Raw genomic sequence first — 18,161 nt, 5'->3', positions numbered from 1 at the left:
GAGTCTCACGGTCTCTCCTGCCCGGGCTGGCTTTGAACCGCGATCCTCAGATCTCAGCCTCCTGAGTAGCTAGGATTACAGGAGTGAGCCACCGGCGCGTGGCAATAAACAATCTTTTAGAAGCAGTCTTCCCTTTCCCCTCCCCCTCCATGCCTGGGGACCTAAGTCAGAACCTTGTTCATGTCAGGTAAGTGCTGAACCTGATATTAGCAATTTTGAAACAAACATTACCATGAACTGTGGTCACTTTGTAGTACAAGCAGTAGATCACTAAAATTTATTGGTAGCCTAGGGGAAACTTCATATTATTTGACTAACATCTTCTCTCATATCCACTCACTTCCCACCCCCAACTTTCTACTTTGTTTCTATTGTATTGATACTTTAGATTTAGGTAAGGAGAGGATACATTATTTGCCTTTTTGTGTCTGGCTTACTTACCTAACATAGTTCCCTTGTTGAATGCTCAAAGCCAGGAAAAGCTATGTTTGTAAGCACAAACCTCTTCCTTGGCACACGTGCCTGGATCTGGGTGGAGAGTGGGAAGTGTGCTCAGAAAGATGACAGGACTTGCCATTTGCAGCCCTCAAGTCCTGGCACTGGTGTTCAGCTCACCTGGTGGAGCTCAGGGCCTGGCATGCCCACTGGTACAGTGGGCTTTCATATATTTTCATTAATGGAGCATTAATTAAGTGCAGAAAGTTGAACAACCAAGCCAGTGGAACAGACCACTGAATGAATGGATTGACCCCCCCCCCCCCGCCCCTTTTCCTGTATCATAGGAATTGTGGACTGCTCTAGGATTGGACAAGTTCCTCCTGCCCAGCAGTGAGTCTGTCTGATGACCAAGACACGACAAACCTGGAACATTCTCCTTTTCTGGATGGCTTAGGATAAAGATTTTCCCTGCTGACCTTTTAGCTTTTGTTTTACTTTGACTATTCTCTGTATATAAAACACATCATCATTTTTTTTCTCTCTTCACTATTTAGTAAGTAGGCCACTAAAAAATATATTTGCTTGCCATTGTGGGTGGAGTTTTGTATTCTGCATAATTTACTGAAATCTAACATACATACATATAGGACATAAAGGGTCTGGTGGGAGTATCAGGGTCTCCCAATCTTTGTGTTGGGATAGTGATGGTCAGTCCACTTCACACTCACCTTGTTTGATCAATGTGTTTTTCTGCAGGTGTCAGCCGGACAGTTGGTGGTAGGGACCCTTCCTTGGTGGTAGCTTTTGTCTGTAAGGTAAGAGGCTGTCCACCCTGGGCACTAGGGGAGTGTGTGGCTGGTGGCCAGCTTGTGGTATGCTCTGGACCTTTGGGGACCACTTTTTTCAGTAATTTCAAAGTAGTGATTTCTAAATTGACCTGGGCCAAGAAGGCACTCTGATTCTTTATGACCTCAACTACATTAGAACATAACAAAATCAATCTTAGAGAAACAGCAGAAGTTACCAGGGGCAGTGGTGGACTCAAGGGCAGGGGTATGGGGGCGATGAGGTTAAGGGATATTGTTATATCCTTTCTAATTTTCTGCCAGTCCTTTCCTTATCAGCTTGTGGATTATTTTGCACACTAATCGGTGATTGGTCCTCTTAGAACTCAGAGCTAGCTAATGGCAACTGTTTGAGTTTTCTTCCTATCAGTTGGGCCTTTATTCAGATTCCTCAATTTGATTTCCTTAGACTATCCTCTGAGGCTGCAGTCTCTGTAATAAGTGATGTTCACACACTGAGGCTGCACTCCTTCCTCTACGACAATAGAGAAGTCTAGAACCTGGTCATGAGACATCAGGATCAAATTTGAGACTAAGAATCACCTGTTCATGAAAGTTAAGAGTAAACACTAACAGTTCATCAAGGTTTAAACAAGAAAGCGAACGTTAGCTGTGATTCAGCAGAGAGCTGTTTTTGACTTGTTTTGATTATTGTATGTGAAATATATAGGTCTCAAAATGTTTAGACAGAAGATTAGCAAGAGAGTGATGGTGGAATCAGAATGGTGCTAGGTTTTGTGCTAGAATGGTGGTTTGCCTTCTATCATAAGAAGAACAGATTGGGAATTGGTTACTGTAATTCTTCTCCATATAACAGCAACAGCACTACACTACCAGATGGTCGAAGCATACTTTTTCTTTTTGGTCACCACCAGTGTCAACTGCAGTATTATGTTATGCAGAATTCTAATTGGTCATTGCTTGTTAGGCCATGTTTTGGTGATGTTTCTTTAGCAGTTGGTGAATATAGGATAACACATAACCCATGTCTCCTGTTTCTTCCAAAGGGTACAGATAGGTAAAGATCCTTGTCATTAACTAGGATGCAGTAAAGGGTTACATTTTATTAAATATATAACAAGATAATGTTGGGGAATATAGCACAGTTTTAAAGTCATGTAGGTCTCAGTTCTAAAGCATCTCAAAACAAACAACCTCAGACTAGCATAATGCCTTCTGAAAATAATCAACTGCATTTTAACAAAGAAAATACCCTTAATTACAAACACTAGAAGCACTTTTTTGGGGGGGGGTCCGGTTGTGGGGCCTGAACTCTGGACCTGGGCGCTGTCCCTCAGCTCTTCAGCTCAAGGCTAGCGCTCTACCACTTGAGCCATAGCACCACTTCTGGCTTTTTTCTTTCTGCTTATGTGGTGCTGGGGAATCGAACCCAGGGCCTCATGCCTGCAAGGCAAGCGCTTTACCACTGAGCCATCTTCCCAGCTCTAGATGCACTTTTTAATGAAGTTGATTCAACCAAGCTTCTTCGCCAGGCACTGAGATTACATTTGTGTTTCAGCTGCACATGAAGAAAGGGAACTTCCTGGTGCTTAAAGCGAAGGAGCTGGGCCTCCCCGTGTGAGTGGCGGGTGAGGGTGGGGCTGCTGGTGGCCAGGAGAGTCTGCCTGTGCTCACAGATAGCGCCTCTCATGGAGGGCCTACCCTTTGTTTCAGGGGGACAGCCGCCATCGCCCCCATCATTGCAGCCGTCAAGGACGGGAAGAGCATTATTCATGAAGGAAGAGAGGTAAGACATGGCTCTTGCGAGGATTCTGCAGTTGCAAGTGGACCGGGCAGAGCCCCTGTCTAACCAGGTCTTCAGACACAACTTTCTTGTGTGTGCCAGCACTGGGGCTTGGACTGGACCTTGTGCTCTTGTTTGTTAGCTTTTTTTATTCAAGGTTGGCATTTACTACTTGAGCCACACCTTGTGTCTGGCTTTTTCCAGATTAATTGGTTAATTAGAGATAATTAGGTTTTGTTTGAGTTCAAGCCCCACGACCGACCAAACAAACAAACAAAAAAAGTCTCATGTGCTTTTCTTCCCAGGCTGATTTCAAATTGAGATCCTCAGATCTCAGGCTCCTGAGTAGCTAAGGTTACAAGCATGGCCATCAGATATAACATTTTTTAAAAATTTATCTTTGGTACTGTACATGGGGCTTGAACTCAGGGCCTGGGTGCTGTCCCTGATTTTTTGTGCTCAAGGCTAGTGCCCTACCACTTGAGCCAGCTCTACTTCTGGCTTTTGGATGATTAATAGGAAATAAGAATCTCATGGACTTTTCTACCTAGGCTAGCTTTGGACTGTGATTCTTAGATCTCAGCTTCTGGAGTAGCTGGATTATAGATGCCTAAGCCACTGATACCTGTCTCAGATACACCTTTTTTTTTTCCCCCTGTGGTTGTGGGCCTTGACCTCAGGACCTGGGCTGTCCCTGAGCTCCTTCTGTTCAAGGCTACCACTTTGAGCCATAGCATCAATTCCAGGTTTTGAGCAGTGTATTAGAGATAAGAGTCTCATGGGGACTTTTCTGCAATCCTCAGATTTCACCCTCCTGAGTAAGATTACAGATGTAAGCCACCGGCACCAGCTTTCAGATACAATTTCTGAAGGAAGTGGGATCTTATGAAATTCTGTCACGGGCTCCAAGTTGGAGGTCTTATTCAGACATGTATCCATCACTGCTATGCCCAGACATTTCTGTAGATTGTTCAGCATCTGGTAGACTTGCAGGGATGGATGGATTCCTGTCCTCATATGAGCTCAGGACAGTGTCCAAAACTTGCCATATGGATGGGCTTTGAATGCCTGGCCTCAAGGAATACACCACATTCTTCAAGATGTTTTTTCTGGCATCAAAAAGAAACCTTGAATGACCAGCCTCTGCTCCTGTCACTACAGGATTGAGCTGTCTTCCAGGTTGTCTACTTGGTTAGTACAAACAGCAGGAAGTTCAGGTAGAGCCCTGTTTTGCTGGTGTCATGTCCTGTGTAGTTGACTATGGGGTGTGTGATGTTAGCAGCTGTCTCAATCCGTTTGTTTTTAGAACTAAGCTTTGACTGTTTTGGAAGCGCATCCTGACCCTGATGAATTGGTTTATTTGGTTTTGCAGATTTTGGCTGAAGAGCTGTGTACACCCCCAGATCCTGGTCTTGCATTTATAGTGGTTGAATGTCCAGATGAAGGCTTCATCCAGCCCATCTGTGAGAATGATACCTTTAAGAGGTAAAGAGGAGGGTGTGCAGGTGGAAGAAGGAAAAAGGCAGCAAAGCGGCCACTACTCAGTGGGATGGCCACCTGTGGGAAGAGAGCTGGTCACTGGGTTGGAAATGCCCATTCATCCCACCGGCACTTTTTACCTGGTAACTGGTGGTTAGCATGCTCTCTCTGGTAATACTGCCTCAAAGACTGAAGTCCAGAAACACTAAGGGTTATAACTCTAAGAGGTTTAAGTCTGCAATAAATTGTAGAACTCTAAGTTGTAAATAATTCCCAAACCATTGTTGGGATTATTTTTACTTACATGGTTTTTTTCTAACTTAACTACACTTAGCCTCCCGGGGTCCGGAAGTCTCATACCATGTGCTTTAAGAGCCTGTGTTAAGGGACAGAATCTCAGCTGGGGACACCTTTTAGGCCTAACTGTTTTGTCCTGCATGAGAAGTTTTTCAGTCCAGTTTTAATTCTAGGTAGCATCTCTGACCTACATGTGTGTGTTTAAAATGTTCTCCCATTCTTAATGATTTATCTGTATTTTTCCTGTCCTTATCTTTTTTTTTTAAATTTTACTTACTGTTACATTCTACATATACACATCTTTTGGGCTGCTGTACCCCTTCCACATTGGCGTAATGGGAGTCCCTACTAGGCTCACTTTATTCTCAGGGCGAGGTAGCCTGGTAGCATACATCCTGCGTGTTCCAGTCAAACTCTGAGCACAAAGCTATTGACGTTGCTAAGATATCACTGAGAGCCAGGTCCATGTCTGGGGTGGTGAAACAGCTACTACATGAGAGTTTTTTTTAAATATCAAAAACTAGAAGGAAACAAATCATGTTAGCTATCTGCCTCTACATGGTAGAATTAGAAGACAGAAGGCAGACACCAGGCTTGGAGTAGAGATAAAGGAGGCCGATGAAGTGAACAGTTAATTCAAGATGAAGCTGGAGTAGGCAGGGAGGGGACAGGAAAGGTATCCAGAGTAGGTTCATCAGCCACTCCCTGTCCACTCCACAGCATGACATGGAAAGGCTCAGCTAGGTAGACCAGATACCTAAAGCAGGCTTATCTAATAAATGAACCCCATGGAGCAGGGTCATGGGCAGTACACCACTGGGAGCTACCTGGAGACCAAGCCTGAGTGTAGCACTGAGAGTCCCCCCCCCTGCTGCACAGTATTTGTTTGTAAGTACTCTTTTTTATTTTTATCACTATATAAAGCATCACTCCACTTTTCCTTGGTCCTCCCAGGTACCAGGGAAACCCCAACACTCCAGTGGCCCTGGTGGTCCACATGGCCCCAGAGTCTGTGCTCATGGACAGCAGATACCAGCAATGGATGGAGAGGTATGGAACACAGGGTAACCCTTGGGGTATATTTCTTCCTTTCTGAGTGCTGTCTACCCTCTCCCTTGATCCTGCACCAACCTCTGTGATTCCTGCTTTGGAGTATTTTGGGAGAGCCCCTCTGTGGTAGTATGGAAAGAGCCACCAGTAGGTGGCACAGTGTGCAAACATTCCCCTTTGTACAGAGCTCTGTTGTTGGTCATGGTCACCCGCTGTACTCTTGGGGTGTCTTTTAGTTGACATTCCACTGGTGCATCCTAAAGAAGAGACTTACCAATAGAAAGCAATCATTTCTGCGTACTGAACACCCATTTTGTGTCAGGCATATGTTACGTGCTGTACATTGCAGTCGTCTCCCTCTCCTTTCCAGCAAGCTTGTCTTGTTGGGACATTTGGTAACTGGGAAGAGAGCCCTGTTCTCTTTCCTCATGGTTTCATAGGCCAAGGCCAGCATCCAATGAAAGAGTTGAACTAGGTGTGTGTTGACTTAGGTTGCTGTTTGCCACTCCCTGTTTCACTTCATTTTTCATAAAAGTATTTATTCATACTTTACTTGTTTTAGTCTTCATGACAACTGGGACTTAAACCTAGGACCTGGACACTGTCCCTAAGCTTCCTTTCTCAAGGCTGGTATTCTACCACTTTGAGCCATAGCTCCATTTTCAGTTTTTCGGTGGTTAATTGGAGATAAGAGTCCCACATACATTTTTGTTCAGGCCAGCTTTGAACTTCAATCCTTAGATGGCAACCTTCTGAGTAGCTAGGATTATAGGAATGAGCTACCCACACCTGGTTTAACTTTCTCTCCAAAGGATTCACAAAGCTGAAGGCTTGCATGGGATTCTTCTCAGCTGGAGCAAACAATTGACTCAAATCTACCTCCATCTTTCCACGCTCCCATAGCTTGCCTGTCTGTGCCTGGTGGTTTCATTTTCTTCACTTTTGTTCCTTAAGGGTTTAAATCATGATATACACCGTATCTATTTTCCTCTTCGGCTTTTCTCTTGCAGCCTGTACTCCATGTTGATTTCACATCCTTATTTGAAAATCTCTTTATTTTTGCTTGATTATTCTCTCGTCTTTTTTTTTTGTTCTTTGTTTTCAAGCAGCTTATCCTAAGGACAGCTGCCTTAGGGAGAGAACCCTGGGGCCTTGAGGCAGAAGCAGCAAGATCATGTTGGGCTGTGTTGTAGATACTCGGGGGCGAGTGACTAATACGGCTGTCTTCTAGGGCTTTTAACCTCCCTGTGCCATCCCTGAGGTGAGTAGTTCCCTGATGGACACTCTCGTTTCACCTTAGGTTTGGGCCTGACACCCAGCACCTGATCCTGAATAAGAAATGTCAGTCAGTCCACAATCTTCGCAGCCACAAGATTCAAACGCAGCTCAACCTCATCCACCCGGACATCTTCCCTCCACTCACCACTTTCCACAGTAAGGTAGCGTCCCGGAACAGTGCCTGTCCACCAGCTCCTGTCTTTTTCCTTTGGCCACGGACTATGTTCTTGTCTCTTTCAGGAGGAAGGGCCGGCTCTCAGTGTGCCTGTGGTTCAGGGTGAATGCCTCCTCAAGTACCAGCTCCGCCCCAGGAGGGAGTGGCAGAGGTGTGTGTGGTTCTGCGCTGAGGGCTCCCTCTAGGCCAGGGCTTGGGGAGCTTTCCTACAAATGGCCGGATGGTGGGTGTTTCCATACGTTTTTCTCACCATGTAGTCTCAGAAGAGCCCCAGACATGGGGCTGGGAAGGTGGCTCAGTGGTAGAGCGCTTGCCTTGCATGCCTGAGGCCCTGGGTTTGATTCCTCAGCACCACATAAGCAAAAAGAAAAAAAGCCGGAAGTGGCGCTATGGCTCAAGTGGTAGAGCGCTAGCCTTGAGCTGAAGAGCTGAGGGACAGTGCCCAGGCCCAGAGTTCAGGCCCCACAACCGGACTCCAAAAAAAAAAAAAAAAAGAAGAGCCCCAGACAGTATGTAAATGAATAGGAACGGATGTGTGCCCACACAACATTGATTTAGGAAAACAGCCTGAGTCATGTCTGGATTGAGCTGGGATGATTAAGGACAGTATTTACCCTTTTAAAAATTGTTTTTCATGGCAACAAGTACAAGTTAGGGTTCATTGCTTTCCATTGCATTTCTTAGAAACTAAGGCATGTGGGACAGTCACCGGCCATCCTGCCACCTGGTGTGATTCTCATGCTATGTTGGTATTTGTGACTGTGGGGATGTATTTTAAAAAGCACATATTTGGGGTTTTAGGTTGACATTGTTCCTTCATTGTTAGGCTCTAGTAACATGATTTTAATTGGATTTTCAGATAGAGATGTTTACTCAGTAAGTCAGTTCTTTGCTGCAAATGACATACAAATCTTTGAATGGAACAGTTTCCACTCATAGATGTGAGATTAGTGGGTCACGGTGTGACACCACTTTAGGCCCTGATAAACATAAAATTGCCATCTGGAACGCCTCAGCTGCGACTCTTATTCTTGGAGATCTGAAAGCACAGTGATTGAAGTGTCCTGGCCACTTGGTGTCAGCAGTTAGAGTAGATCCTATTCTGGACAGTGACTAGGTGCCATGTGCTATCCTGAATACCTGTTAGCTCTCCTGGAAAGACCCTGGTAGGACTCAACAGCACCTCCTGCTGGACGGCTTGCCATGTCCCTTTGCCAATCTGCATAGGCTATTAGGATGAGGTCGTGGGGACCTTCATCAGTAGTCAGGTTCATTGTGTGCTTTGTGACAGGTGCAATTCTTGGGACCTAGCCAGATCTATAAACTAGGTTCTGGAGAGTTAGTGCTTAGTGGTTTTAGTCCCAGCCAGGTTGTGCCCAATCTAAGGTTAGGACTCAGTGAGGTTAGGACCAGTGACGCGGCATTCGCGGGAGGCAAACGCTTACAAATGTAGGCTTCGTTTTCCCACAGCTAACAAGTCAGGGTCTGCAAGTTCCCAAGAATAGCTGAGTGCACCTGAATTTGAGTTACTGTCTGGGGCCACGCTTCCAGTGGGCCATGGGTACTATAGAGACATTTGTAGGTGACATGATCTTGGGGAAGTGATACTAGAGGTTAGAGGTCGGAGTACTGCACAGGACAGCCCCTGTCACAAAGGAGAACCATCCAGTTCTGAGCATCATTAGGGTCTGCATGTCAGGCCTTGAGGTTGAAGCGGATTATGAAGAGAAAAAAATCCATTCAGGGCTCTTAGGGATAGAACCCACTTAGCTGAGAAAGGTTCCAGAGGCAGAATAGAAGTCCCTAGGATTCCACTGAAGAAGGTTCTAGAGGTAGAATGGAACTCCCTGATCTCAGCTGAGGAAGGTTTCAGAGGCAGAAGAGAACTCTTCCAGTCTCAGCTAGAAAGTTCCAGAAGCAGAATAGAATTCCTCAAGTCTCAGTTGAGGAGGGTTCCAGAACCAGAATAGAACTCCCCAGGCCTTAGCTGAGGAAAGTTCCAGAGGTATAACAGACTATTGCAGGCCTCAGAAGTTTCTAGAGGCAGAATAGAGTTCCTCAGGTTGCAGTTGCAATGGAATCATCTTCTCAGTTGATGTGAAGGAACATTTTGTTCCTTGGATTTATCTCTGCGTGTAAACCAGTATTTGCAGAAACCACACAGCCACCTTAGTCACCCAAGATGCCCCTCTCTCTGCAGGGATGCTATTATTACTTGCAACCCTGAAGAATTCATAGCCGAGGTCCTGGAGCTCCCCAACTTCCAGGAGAGCGTGCAGGAGTATAGGAAGAGCACGCAGGATAGCCTGGCCCCAGCAGGTAAGCCAAGACCAGGGAGCCCCTCCTGGTCTCCTGTATGCAGGAACTGTCACTACCTTAACCAGGGTGTTGACATGTACATTTTATCTAACCTGACTTCCTTAATTCTAGCATTGCATTCAAATGGTGCTCAAGGGGCTTAAAAATACCAGAGCCCATGCCACATCCAGACCTGTAAACCCAATGTTTACCTGTAAACCCAATGTCAGGTGTTGTTGAGGGCCTTTCACGCTCATTCGGCTTTTTTGCTCAATACTGGGTGCTCTACCACCTGACATACCTCTACATAAGGCTTTTTGATACTTATTTGGAGATAAGAGTCTCAGGGACTTTTCTGCACAGGCTGGCTTTGAACCTTGATTCTCAATTCTCAACCTCCTGAGTAATTAGGATTGTCGGTGTGAGCCACCAGCCCCTGGCTCTGTGGAGAGCTTTAAGTGGCACTGTGCTGACATGGGTCGGGTTGTGGGTTTGGTGAGGAAGGCTCATGGAGGTTTTGGTCAGGTCACTCGCCACATGAGCTTCTCATGGCCCATCAGGAGAAGTAGCTAGAGGGTTTGTTACTTCCACTCGTGCCTTTAACAACACACTTCTCACCAAGAGATAATGCTTAAAAGGAGATGAGGGAATAGAACAGAGTGGCAGGAGGGGCCAATTCAGCCAGCTGACCATTTGCCAAACATAATCCGTGTGGAGGTTGGCACCAGGCAAACCAGCGGTGGCCAGCACCTCACCTCCTCTTGCTGTGTGTGTCGCTTACCTCTTGGAGTTGATTTCCTCCTTTTATGATTGGAGTTCTGATGTGTGTGTGTGCTGAAGACTGCTTGGTCCATGAGAACTTGTAAAAAATGACAGGGCCTGGTGGACTGGGTGAACTGAGAAAGGGGCACAGGACTTGGGATCCCCAGATCTCCCTGGGTTTGACCGCTGCCTGACCCCTTCCTATTTCCTAGGAGGCCGCCCTTCCATTCCTGCTTCCCCCTGTGCGGAAGTGGGCCCCCGTCCCTCGGGGTTGTGAGGATGTTTATATGTGAAGTGTGTGGTCTTACAGAAAAATCAAAATGCCCAGCAGATGCCCACCCTTGGAGAGTAAATGGCCCATTCAGAACATTTCTTCATTTAAAAGAAATTAGAGGCTGGGTGCTGGTGGCTCATGCCTGTACCACTAGCTACTCAGGAGGCTAAGATGTAGAGGCTCAAGGTTCAAAGAAAATCCTGTGCTTGAAAGTTCTTGAGACTCTTACTTTCAGTTAACCACCAAAAATGCCAGAAGTGGAGCTGTGGCTCAATGTAGAGTACTAGCCTTGAGCAAAATGGCCTTAAGGGAAAGCAACCAGGCCCTGAGTTCAAGTTCTAATACTGTACACAAAAAAAAGAATTAGAGATTGTTTTTAAAGAAAGGAAGGGTGTATTGGCTTCTCCACCCAGTGCCTCTTCCTTCCCGAGAGCCTGCTATGTCACGGGTGAGGAAGGAGGGTGAAGGCAGGAGTCAGGGCTTCACTGTATTGCTTACCTACCTTGTCACTGAAAGCTGAGACAACTTTTCCAGAGAAAAGAAACCAGTATCCAGAAGTCGTCTTCCTGGGGACAGGGTCTGCCATCCCAATGAAGATTCGGAACGTTAGCGCCACACTGGTCAACATAAGGTACTCCTCCTTTGACAGTAAACCTCCGCCCCTCAGAGCTGCGAGCTGTCACCTTGGCTAGAGTGTCTGAGAGCAGAGCTGGAGTTCTGGCTTTACTGGATCGTGTAGCCACTCTAGCAACCTTTTACCTGTAGAGTTGCCCCAACTCATCCATTGATGACCTTTCATAAGAAGAGCCAAGAAATCATGTCACTTTGTTTTCTCATTAACTGATGGGATAGTAGATATATGGAGTTTATGGATTGGTATTCTAACTATTTCAACTCCTTAGTGCTGGGTCTGTTTACGCCATGGGGGTTTGGTGCACTTAGGTGTCCCGCCCCTCCTGGATTCCCTTTGACATGCGGTTTTGCTTGATGCACTGGGGATTGCTGGAGGTCACTTACTGGCAGGGCTAAAGTATGCATGCACCTCTACAGGGTACATGTGTGAAGGAATTGGGATTGTGAGGCACAAGGTAAATTTCTCATTGTTGTTTTGGGTGCCAGTGGTGGATGGGAAACTGCCAAATAATGCAGCAATGGTTGGCAGCGGTGTTATCACTGCTTTCCGGCCCTGTTCCCCAAGATCAGAAAGTGCAAATCTAGGGCATAAGAAAAGCAGTAAAGCAGCTCAGGGCAAGCTGGTCTGTCCTAAGGACTTCTCTGGTTTCTGATCTTCAACCCTGAGCCTGGCTACCTGAACCCGTGGCAGTTAATCAGAAGGACAGGCATAGTCTGTCTCTGGGAAGGCATTGCCTTTTCCGGGAGGTGTCTCTTTGAATGGGTGCTGTCTCTGTCTTCATGCTCCCCCAGAAAAAGGAAAACATGCCCAAGGGTGCACCTCTATCTCCACTTGGGAGCAAAGTCTCCAAAACACACTGCTCAGCATGACACTGGCAGAATCAGGCCCTCCGGGCTCCTTCTGAGAGCTGTTTATTCAGCCCTCACTGCCTCTCTGGAGGAAGCACACATAGCTCTTCCTCTGGCCCATCTTATCACCTAGCCTGCACTGGATGGCTTTGGGAATGCGGATGGGAAACTGGGACTGCACGGAGAGGGGAGGAATCCTGTGAACAGGAACTGGAGACAGTCTTATGTGACAGAGTGACATTGCCACCCTGGCATTCTCAGACCTGTGTGTTTCCCCCCTCGTTCATCACCTGCACACTGTTGTCTCTGTCCTTCAGACCTTTTTAAAGTTACTTTTATGGTTCAAGTAACTGGATTTTATATCAGCTCCTCAAGGAAAAGTCATGAGAGGTTCCGTAGAGGTGGGAATTTTCATGGCTGTTGCCATTTTGTTAAGCAATCTGAAGCATTTCCTATTGGTAAGTCTCTCACTGTCTCCTGTAGTCCTGACAAGTCTCTGCTACTGGACTGTGGCGAAGGCACGTTTGGGCAGCTGTACCGCCATTACGGAGAGCAAGTGGATCAGGTCCTGGCGAACCTGGCTGCTGTGTTTGTGTCCCACTTGCACGCAGACCACCACACAGTAAGTGGGGCTGCCTGCACCCCAGAGCCTTCGCCCTCAGGGAGGTGCTACCTCCGCTAGGCTGTGTGTTAGGCCACTTTGCTGCTGTTACCAAACTTGCTGTGGCTTTTACCACTCATCTCTTGCTAGATGAAGGTCCAGCAGTAGGGATACAGCCTGGTCTGGCCAGTATGGGTGTCAGCTTCACTTAGTGCCATTCATTTTTGCTGGTCCTTGGGCTTGAGCTCAGGGCCTGGTACTGTCCCTTAGCTTCTTTGTTCAAGGCTGGTGCTCTACCACTTGAGTCACAGCTCCACTTTGAACTTTTATTTTGGTGGTTGCTTGGAGCTAAGAATATCATAGATTTTTCCTGCCCAGGCTAGCTTCGGACTTAACTCTTCTGAGCTCCTCCTCCTGAGCAGCTCACATTACAGGCATGAATTGTTGGCATCTGGTGACTCAGCTGTTACAGGTTTTTGCCTTTTCCCAGCTGGCCCAGAGGGAACTGGCTCGGTGTGGGTGTGGCTGTGAGGCCCTGGCTTTGGTCTAGGGCATACTGGACCCCTGCCCAGTGCCCTTTTTTATTACCCATGTCTCATTGCATTCTGCCTGTACCATTTCAAAGCTAGTGTGCTACACCCACTAGCAGGGGTGATTGAGGGGCCAGGCACACAGGGCTGGGAGCTTGTCAAGTGAGGACTCCAGGGCCCCATGGGCTTAGAGACTGTGGACCTGGCTGATGCAGGTCTCTCCATTGCAGGGCTTGCTGCACATCCTGCTAGAGAGAGAACGTGCCTTGGTAAGTGCTACCCTTGTCAACACTGGGGTTTTGTAGGGTTTACGCTTCTTCAGCCATGTGGGCTGCTCCAAACCATGGCCAAGGAGTTCCTGTGGTAACTGCTCTGGAATTTCATTTCAGGCAGCCCTAGGGAAGCCCTTCCACCCCCTGCTGGTGGTGGCCCCCACCCAGCTCAGACCCTGGCTGCAGCAGTACCACAACCAGTGCCAGCAGATTCTGCACCATGTCAGGTGAGTGGCCCATGCTTCCGTGGCTGTTGCCTTCCAGAGCCCACGGTCCACACCAGGGCAGTGAGAGATGCTCCTGGCCCCTCATCCTTCAGTACAGAGCCCCTCCACGTCAGAAGGTGGGGCAGAGGGGAGATGGCCCCATGCCCACCACACAGGGAAGGACCCCATTTGCCCATGGCCCGCATTGCTTGGGCCAAGGGGAACATTTTGTTGGTTGTTCTTTACAGTTAGGGAGATAGGGGCTGGTTCTTTTTGTTTGCTTATGGTGTCTCTGTCTTACTGGTTGTGATTTAAATTGTTTTTCTCCTATAAGAATGATGGGTGCCCAGGGAGTATGTATGCAGGGCTCACCCAGGCTGTCGCTCACTGCTAAGCCAAGCAGAATCTCAAAACAGTCCCCCCCAAATTGCACTGAGGATCTGAGGCATGCAAAGCAGAGAGGACCTTTGGGAGAAGCCCCCTGCTTCCAGCCCCCACAGCCCAACAAAAAATAAAGACATTTGTCTGACTGGGGGGGAAAAAAAAAGAATGACTGGAGACTTTCTAATCCCCAGACTGGATTTAGATTGCAAGTGTTAAATGATTTTTTTTTCTTTTTTTCTTTTTTGCTGGTGCTGGGGCTTGAACTCGGGTTGGGCACTGTCTATGAGCTTTTGCTCAAGGCTAGCACTCTACCACTTGAGCCACAGCACCACTATCAGCTTTTTTGAGTAGTTTATTGGAAGTAAGAGTCTCCATAGACTTTCCTGCCTGAGCTGGCTACAAACTGTGACCCTCAGATCTCTGCCTCCTGACTAGGATTTCTGGAGTGAGCCACCAGTGCCCAACCTTAAATGAGTATTTCTAAATGTTTTATTCTAAGTAAGGTATGCGTGTGTGTGTGTATGCACATATGCATGCGCGCGTGTGTGTTGGTATTGGTCTCGAGCTCAGGGCCTGGGAGCGGTCCCTTAGCTTTTTTGTTTAAGGTTGGTGCTCTGCTACTTGAACCACACTCCACTTCTGACTTTTCTTTTTCTTTTTTTTTTAATTGGTCGTGGGCCTGGGTGCTGTCCCTCAGCTCTTCAGCTCAAGGCTAGCGCTCTACCACTTGGCTACAGCGCCACTTCCAGTTTTCTGGTGGTTTACTGGAGAAAAGAGTTTTACAGACTTTCCTGCCCGTGCTGGCTTTGAACCTCGATCCTCAGATCTCAGCCTCCTGAGTAGCTAGGATTATAGGCATGAGCCACTGCGCCTGGCTACTTCTGACTTTTTGATGGTTAATTGGCGATAACAGTCTCACAGACTTTCCTGAATGGGCTGGCTTCTAACCTCAGTCCTCAGATCGCACCCTCCTAAGAAGCTAGGATTATAGGCATGAGCCACTAGCACCTAGCTATTATAATTTTTAAATGCTTTGACTACTTGCAGTATGATTCCTGCCAAATGCCTTCGTCAAGAAGCCGAGGTCTCAGACCCCTCAACGGAAAGTCTGATCCGATCACTGTTAAAAACCTGTGATTTGGAAGAGGTAAGGGAGCCTAGCCACCTGCCCCAAGGAGAGCAGGAGAGGCAGGCAGGGCAGGATGCGGATCTCCAGCCTGCCTGCTCCTTCAGTTTCAGACATGCCTGGTCCGGCACTGCAAGCATGCTTTTGGCTGTGCACTGGTGCACACATCTGGCTGGAAAGTGGTATACTCTGGGGATACCATGCCCTGCGAGGCTCTCGTCCAGATAGGTAAGTAGAGGAAGAAGTGAACTTCACTGGGTCCCCTGATGGGGGGCTGGGGAGGGGGCACATGTGTGCACATGTGTGCAGAGGATAACACAGTCAGCAGGTGGTTCCCACGCTCCTTGTCATCTGGCTGCCATCCTTACATGCAGACCCAGAGAGCTGAGCTTTTGGGTCAGGTCATGGTGGGGGATTCTGGCACCCACATGTTGCTCATCCGCAGGACTTAGCCTTGACACTGTTTTGCTCTCTAGGGAAAGATGCCACCCTGCTGATTCATGAAGCCACTCTGGAGGATGGCTTGGAAATGGAAGCCATAGAAAAGACACACAGGTAGCCAGGTCCCTTTCCTCTGTCAAATGCAGCCTGAGAAGCCCAGGCCTGTAGGACAGTGTCCTTCTGAGGGCTCTGGCTATCCTGGGCCCACAGCGAGTCTCAGGAGTCTTGTGCCTCTTATCACAGTTCTGTAGGCAAGGGTGTCCAGAGAAGCACAGTGTTTTCAAAGTCTGAAAAATTAGCTAGATTAAAAAGGGAGTCACTTCTAGGAGGTTCTAGGGAAGGATGGCGGGGAGGGTGTCACAGGGGTTCAGTATGGAGCCGTTTCAAGGAAAGAGTTCTTGGAACCTAGCAAGCCCTAGAGTTTTCCTCCGATTGAGCCCGCAGCCAGTATGGAGTGTGGACCTCCCTCAGGAAGTGTGAGAAGGTTCCAGTCCTAAGGAGCATTTGCACTGGTGAGGAGGCACCAGTGAAGGACATCTGCTCTCCATCCCTAGGTCCCTAAGCAGCAGGAAGGCTAGGGTTGGGGCCAGTCCTTACTCCTCTCTCCAGCTTCTTTCTGCCCTGTCTTCTGCCCACAGCACCACCTCCCAAGCTATTGGTGTGGGGATGCGGATGAATGCAGAGTTCATCATGCTTAACCACTTCAGCCAGCGCTATGCCAAGATCCCCATCTTCAGCCCTGACTTCAACGAGAAAGTCGGAATCGCCTTTGACCACATGAAGGTTGGCCTGTCGCTCAAACTGTGAGGGGTGGGGACATGGGGATGATGGGCTTTATCTCTCACTTCCCTCCTGGGCCAGGGTAGAGCACCCACTGCTGTCCATCGCAAGTCCGTGGGTCACAGTGCCCTGTAGGATCTTTCAGAAATGTCAGGTTCAGATTCCTGAGCCTCTCTTAGGCCTGGACAGTTGACATAGTCACTGTGGCCTCAGCACAGAGCTGTGGGACAGGTACTCTCACCACATGAGTGGTGGGGCCGGGCCCATCCCTTGGGCCTTCCCAGTGAAGGGGCGGGGTTGGGATGACCTGGGCTTCAGGTTTTAGGAGCTTGATTGAAACGGCGGGGGGGGGGGAGGGGGGGGGGGGGGGGGGGGGGGGGGGCTGCTTTCCCTTTCCTGAGGGTTGTTCATCTTTGCTGCCCTTGCCCAGGAGAAGGTGCTTTCTTTGGAGGGCTTGTCCCATTCACCACATCCCCCTTTCAAGCAGTAGTTGCTGGTTTACGAGTGCGTAAGGAGGGGGAAGTGGACCTGCTATGGCAGTCTCTGCACTTGCAGCCCCCTCCCTCACCTGCCTCTCTGAGTGTGTCTCTGCCCTGTCTGGCCCTCCAGATCTGCTTTGGAGACTTCCCAACCGTGCCCAAGTTGATTCCACCATTGAAAGCCCTGTTTGCTGGTGATATCGAGGAGATGGAGGAGCGCAGGGAGAAGCGGGAGCTGAGGATGGTACGGGCTGCCCTCCTGTCTCAGGAGCAGGCGGGCAGCCCGGTGGACAGGGAGCCCCAGCAGAAACGGGCCCATGCGGAGGGGCCGCAGAGCCCACAGAGCAAGAAGCTCAGAGCCCAGTGAGCTCCAAAGGCTGCATCTTGTGCTCTACATGGCACCGATGCCTGCTTCTCTCATCCCCGTGGGAGTCCGAGAGTGCCTTCTGCCAGGAGGAACGACTCAGGACAGGAGTGTGGAGTCCTGCATGGGTTCTGGCTCAGCATTGATCTGCCAGACACCACCCATGACTGGTGCCTGACACAGCTGCAGGACAGGAGGCTGTGTGGTGGAAGACAGTGGAAATGAGGAGTCACACATGGAAATGGGCAGCGCCTTACCTCTAGCACACTGGTTCCCTTGGCACACTGGAGAAGCTGGTTAAGTAGCCCAGACTCCAGAAGTAGTATTCCAAAGAATCAGGTGCAATAAAGCTTGAGTTTGGAATCCAAGTTCTTTGGTGCTGCTTCAGAACAAGGTCTTCAGCATGCGGGATGCTCAGCATGCCCAGGAAAGCATCAGAGGCAGAAGAGGCCTGTGAAGCCCATTTCCAGACACCCATCACCCCTCAATATGTCCTGGTCTGGTAGTAATGGCAAAAGATGCACTGAGTTAGCGCTGACTGGGCTAGGACAGGCAGGTATCCAGACACCATCCTTCCCACTCTTCTGGGTAAAAGTGGAGACAGGCCGGGCACTGGGGGATCACACCTGTAATCCTACCTACTCAGGAGGCTGAGATCTGAGGATTGAATCAACCCAGATAAGCAAGTCCCTGAGACTTTTAACACAAGAAAAGTTGGAAGTGGAGCAGTGGCTCAAATGGTAGAGCACTAGCAAAAGAACTAAGGCACAGCGGTTCTAAGTACTGGTACAAAAAAAAAAAAAAAGAGGAGGCAACTGACTTGTTCTTTTTTGCCCATAATGACAGAATGTTTGCC

The 18,161-nt window shown here is 48.4% G+C and overlaps 1 protein-coding gene across 1 annotated transcript in view; it reads left to right on the top strand.

Moving 5' to 3' along the window:
- Elac2 (elaC ribonuclease Z 2) overlaps window positions 1–17,671 on the top strand; it is a 23,829-nt gene extending 6,158 nt beyond the window's left edge. The window contains exons 5-22 of the mRNA XM_013013109.1: window positions 473–647; window positions 1,195–1,253; window positions 2,803–2,861; window positions 2,958–3,030; window positions 4,400–4,512; window positions 5,758–5,853; window positions 7,154–7,292; window positions 7,372–7,457; window positions 9,507–9,625; window positions 11,175–11,271; window positions 12,606–12,744; window positions 13,484–13,522; window positions 13,643–13,752; window positions 15,163–15,262; window positions 15,349–15,469; window positions 15,718–15,796; window positions 16,321–16,465; window positions 17,072–17,671. Of these exons, the coding sequence (XP_012868563.1) occupies window positions 473–647; window positions 1,195–1,253; window positions 2,803–2,861; window positions 2,958–3,030; window positions 4,400–4,512; window positions 5,758–5,853; window positions 7,154–7,292; window positions 7,372–7,457; window positions 9,507–9,625; window positions 11,175–11,271; window positions 12,606–12,744; window positions 13,484–13,522; window positions 13,643–13,752; window positions 15,163–15,262; window positions 15,349–15,469; window positions 15,718–15,796; window positions 16,321–16,465; window positions 17,072–17,308 (1,986 nt within the window). The 3' untranslated portion in view covers window positions 17,309–17,671. The remainder of the gene's footprint in view (window positions 1–472; window positions 648–1,194; window positions 1,254–2,802; window positions 2,862–2,957; window positions 3,031–4,399; window positions 4,513–5,757; window positions 5,854–7,153; window positions 7,293–7,371; window positions 7,458–9,506; window positions 9,626–11,174; window positions 11,272–12,605; window positions 12,745–13,483; window positions 13,523–13,642; window positions 13,753–15,162; window positions 15,263–15,348; window positions 15,470–15,717; window positions 15,797–16,320; window positions 16,466–17,071) is intronic.
- Window positions 17,672–18,161: the final 490 nt, after the last annotated feature.

Source organism: Dipodomys ordii, unplaced genomic scaffold (assembly GCF_000151885.1).
Source record: "Dipodomys ordii isolate 6190 unplaced genomic scaffold, Dord_2.0 Scaffold19, whole genome shotgun sequence".
Taxonomy (NCBI): Eukaryota; Metazoa; Chordata; class Mammalia; order Rodentia; family Heteromyidae; genus Dipodomys; species Dipodomys ordii.
This window is presented reverse-complemented; position numbering and strand designations above follow the sequence as displayed.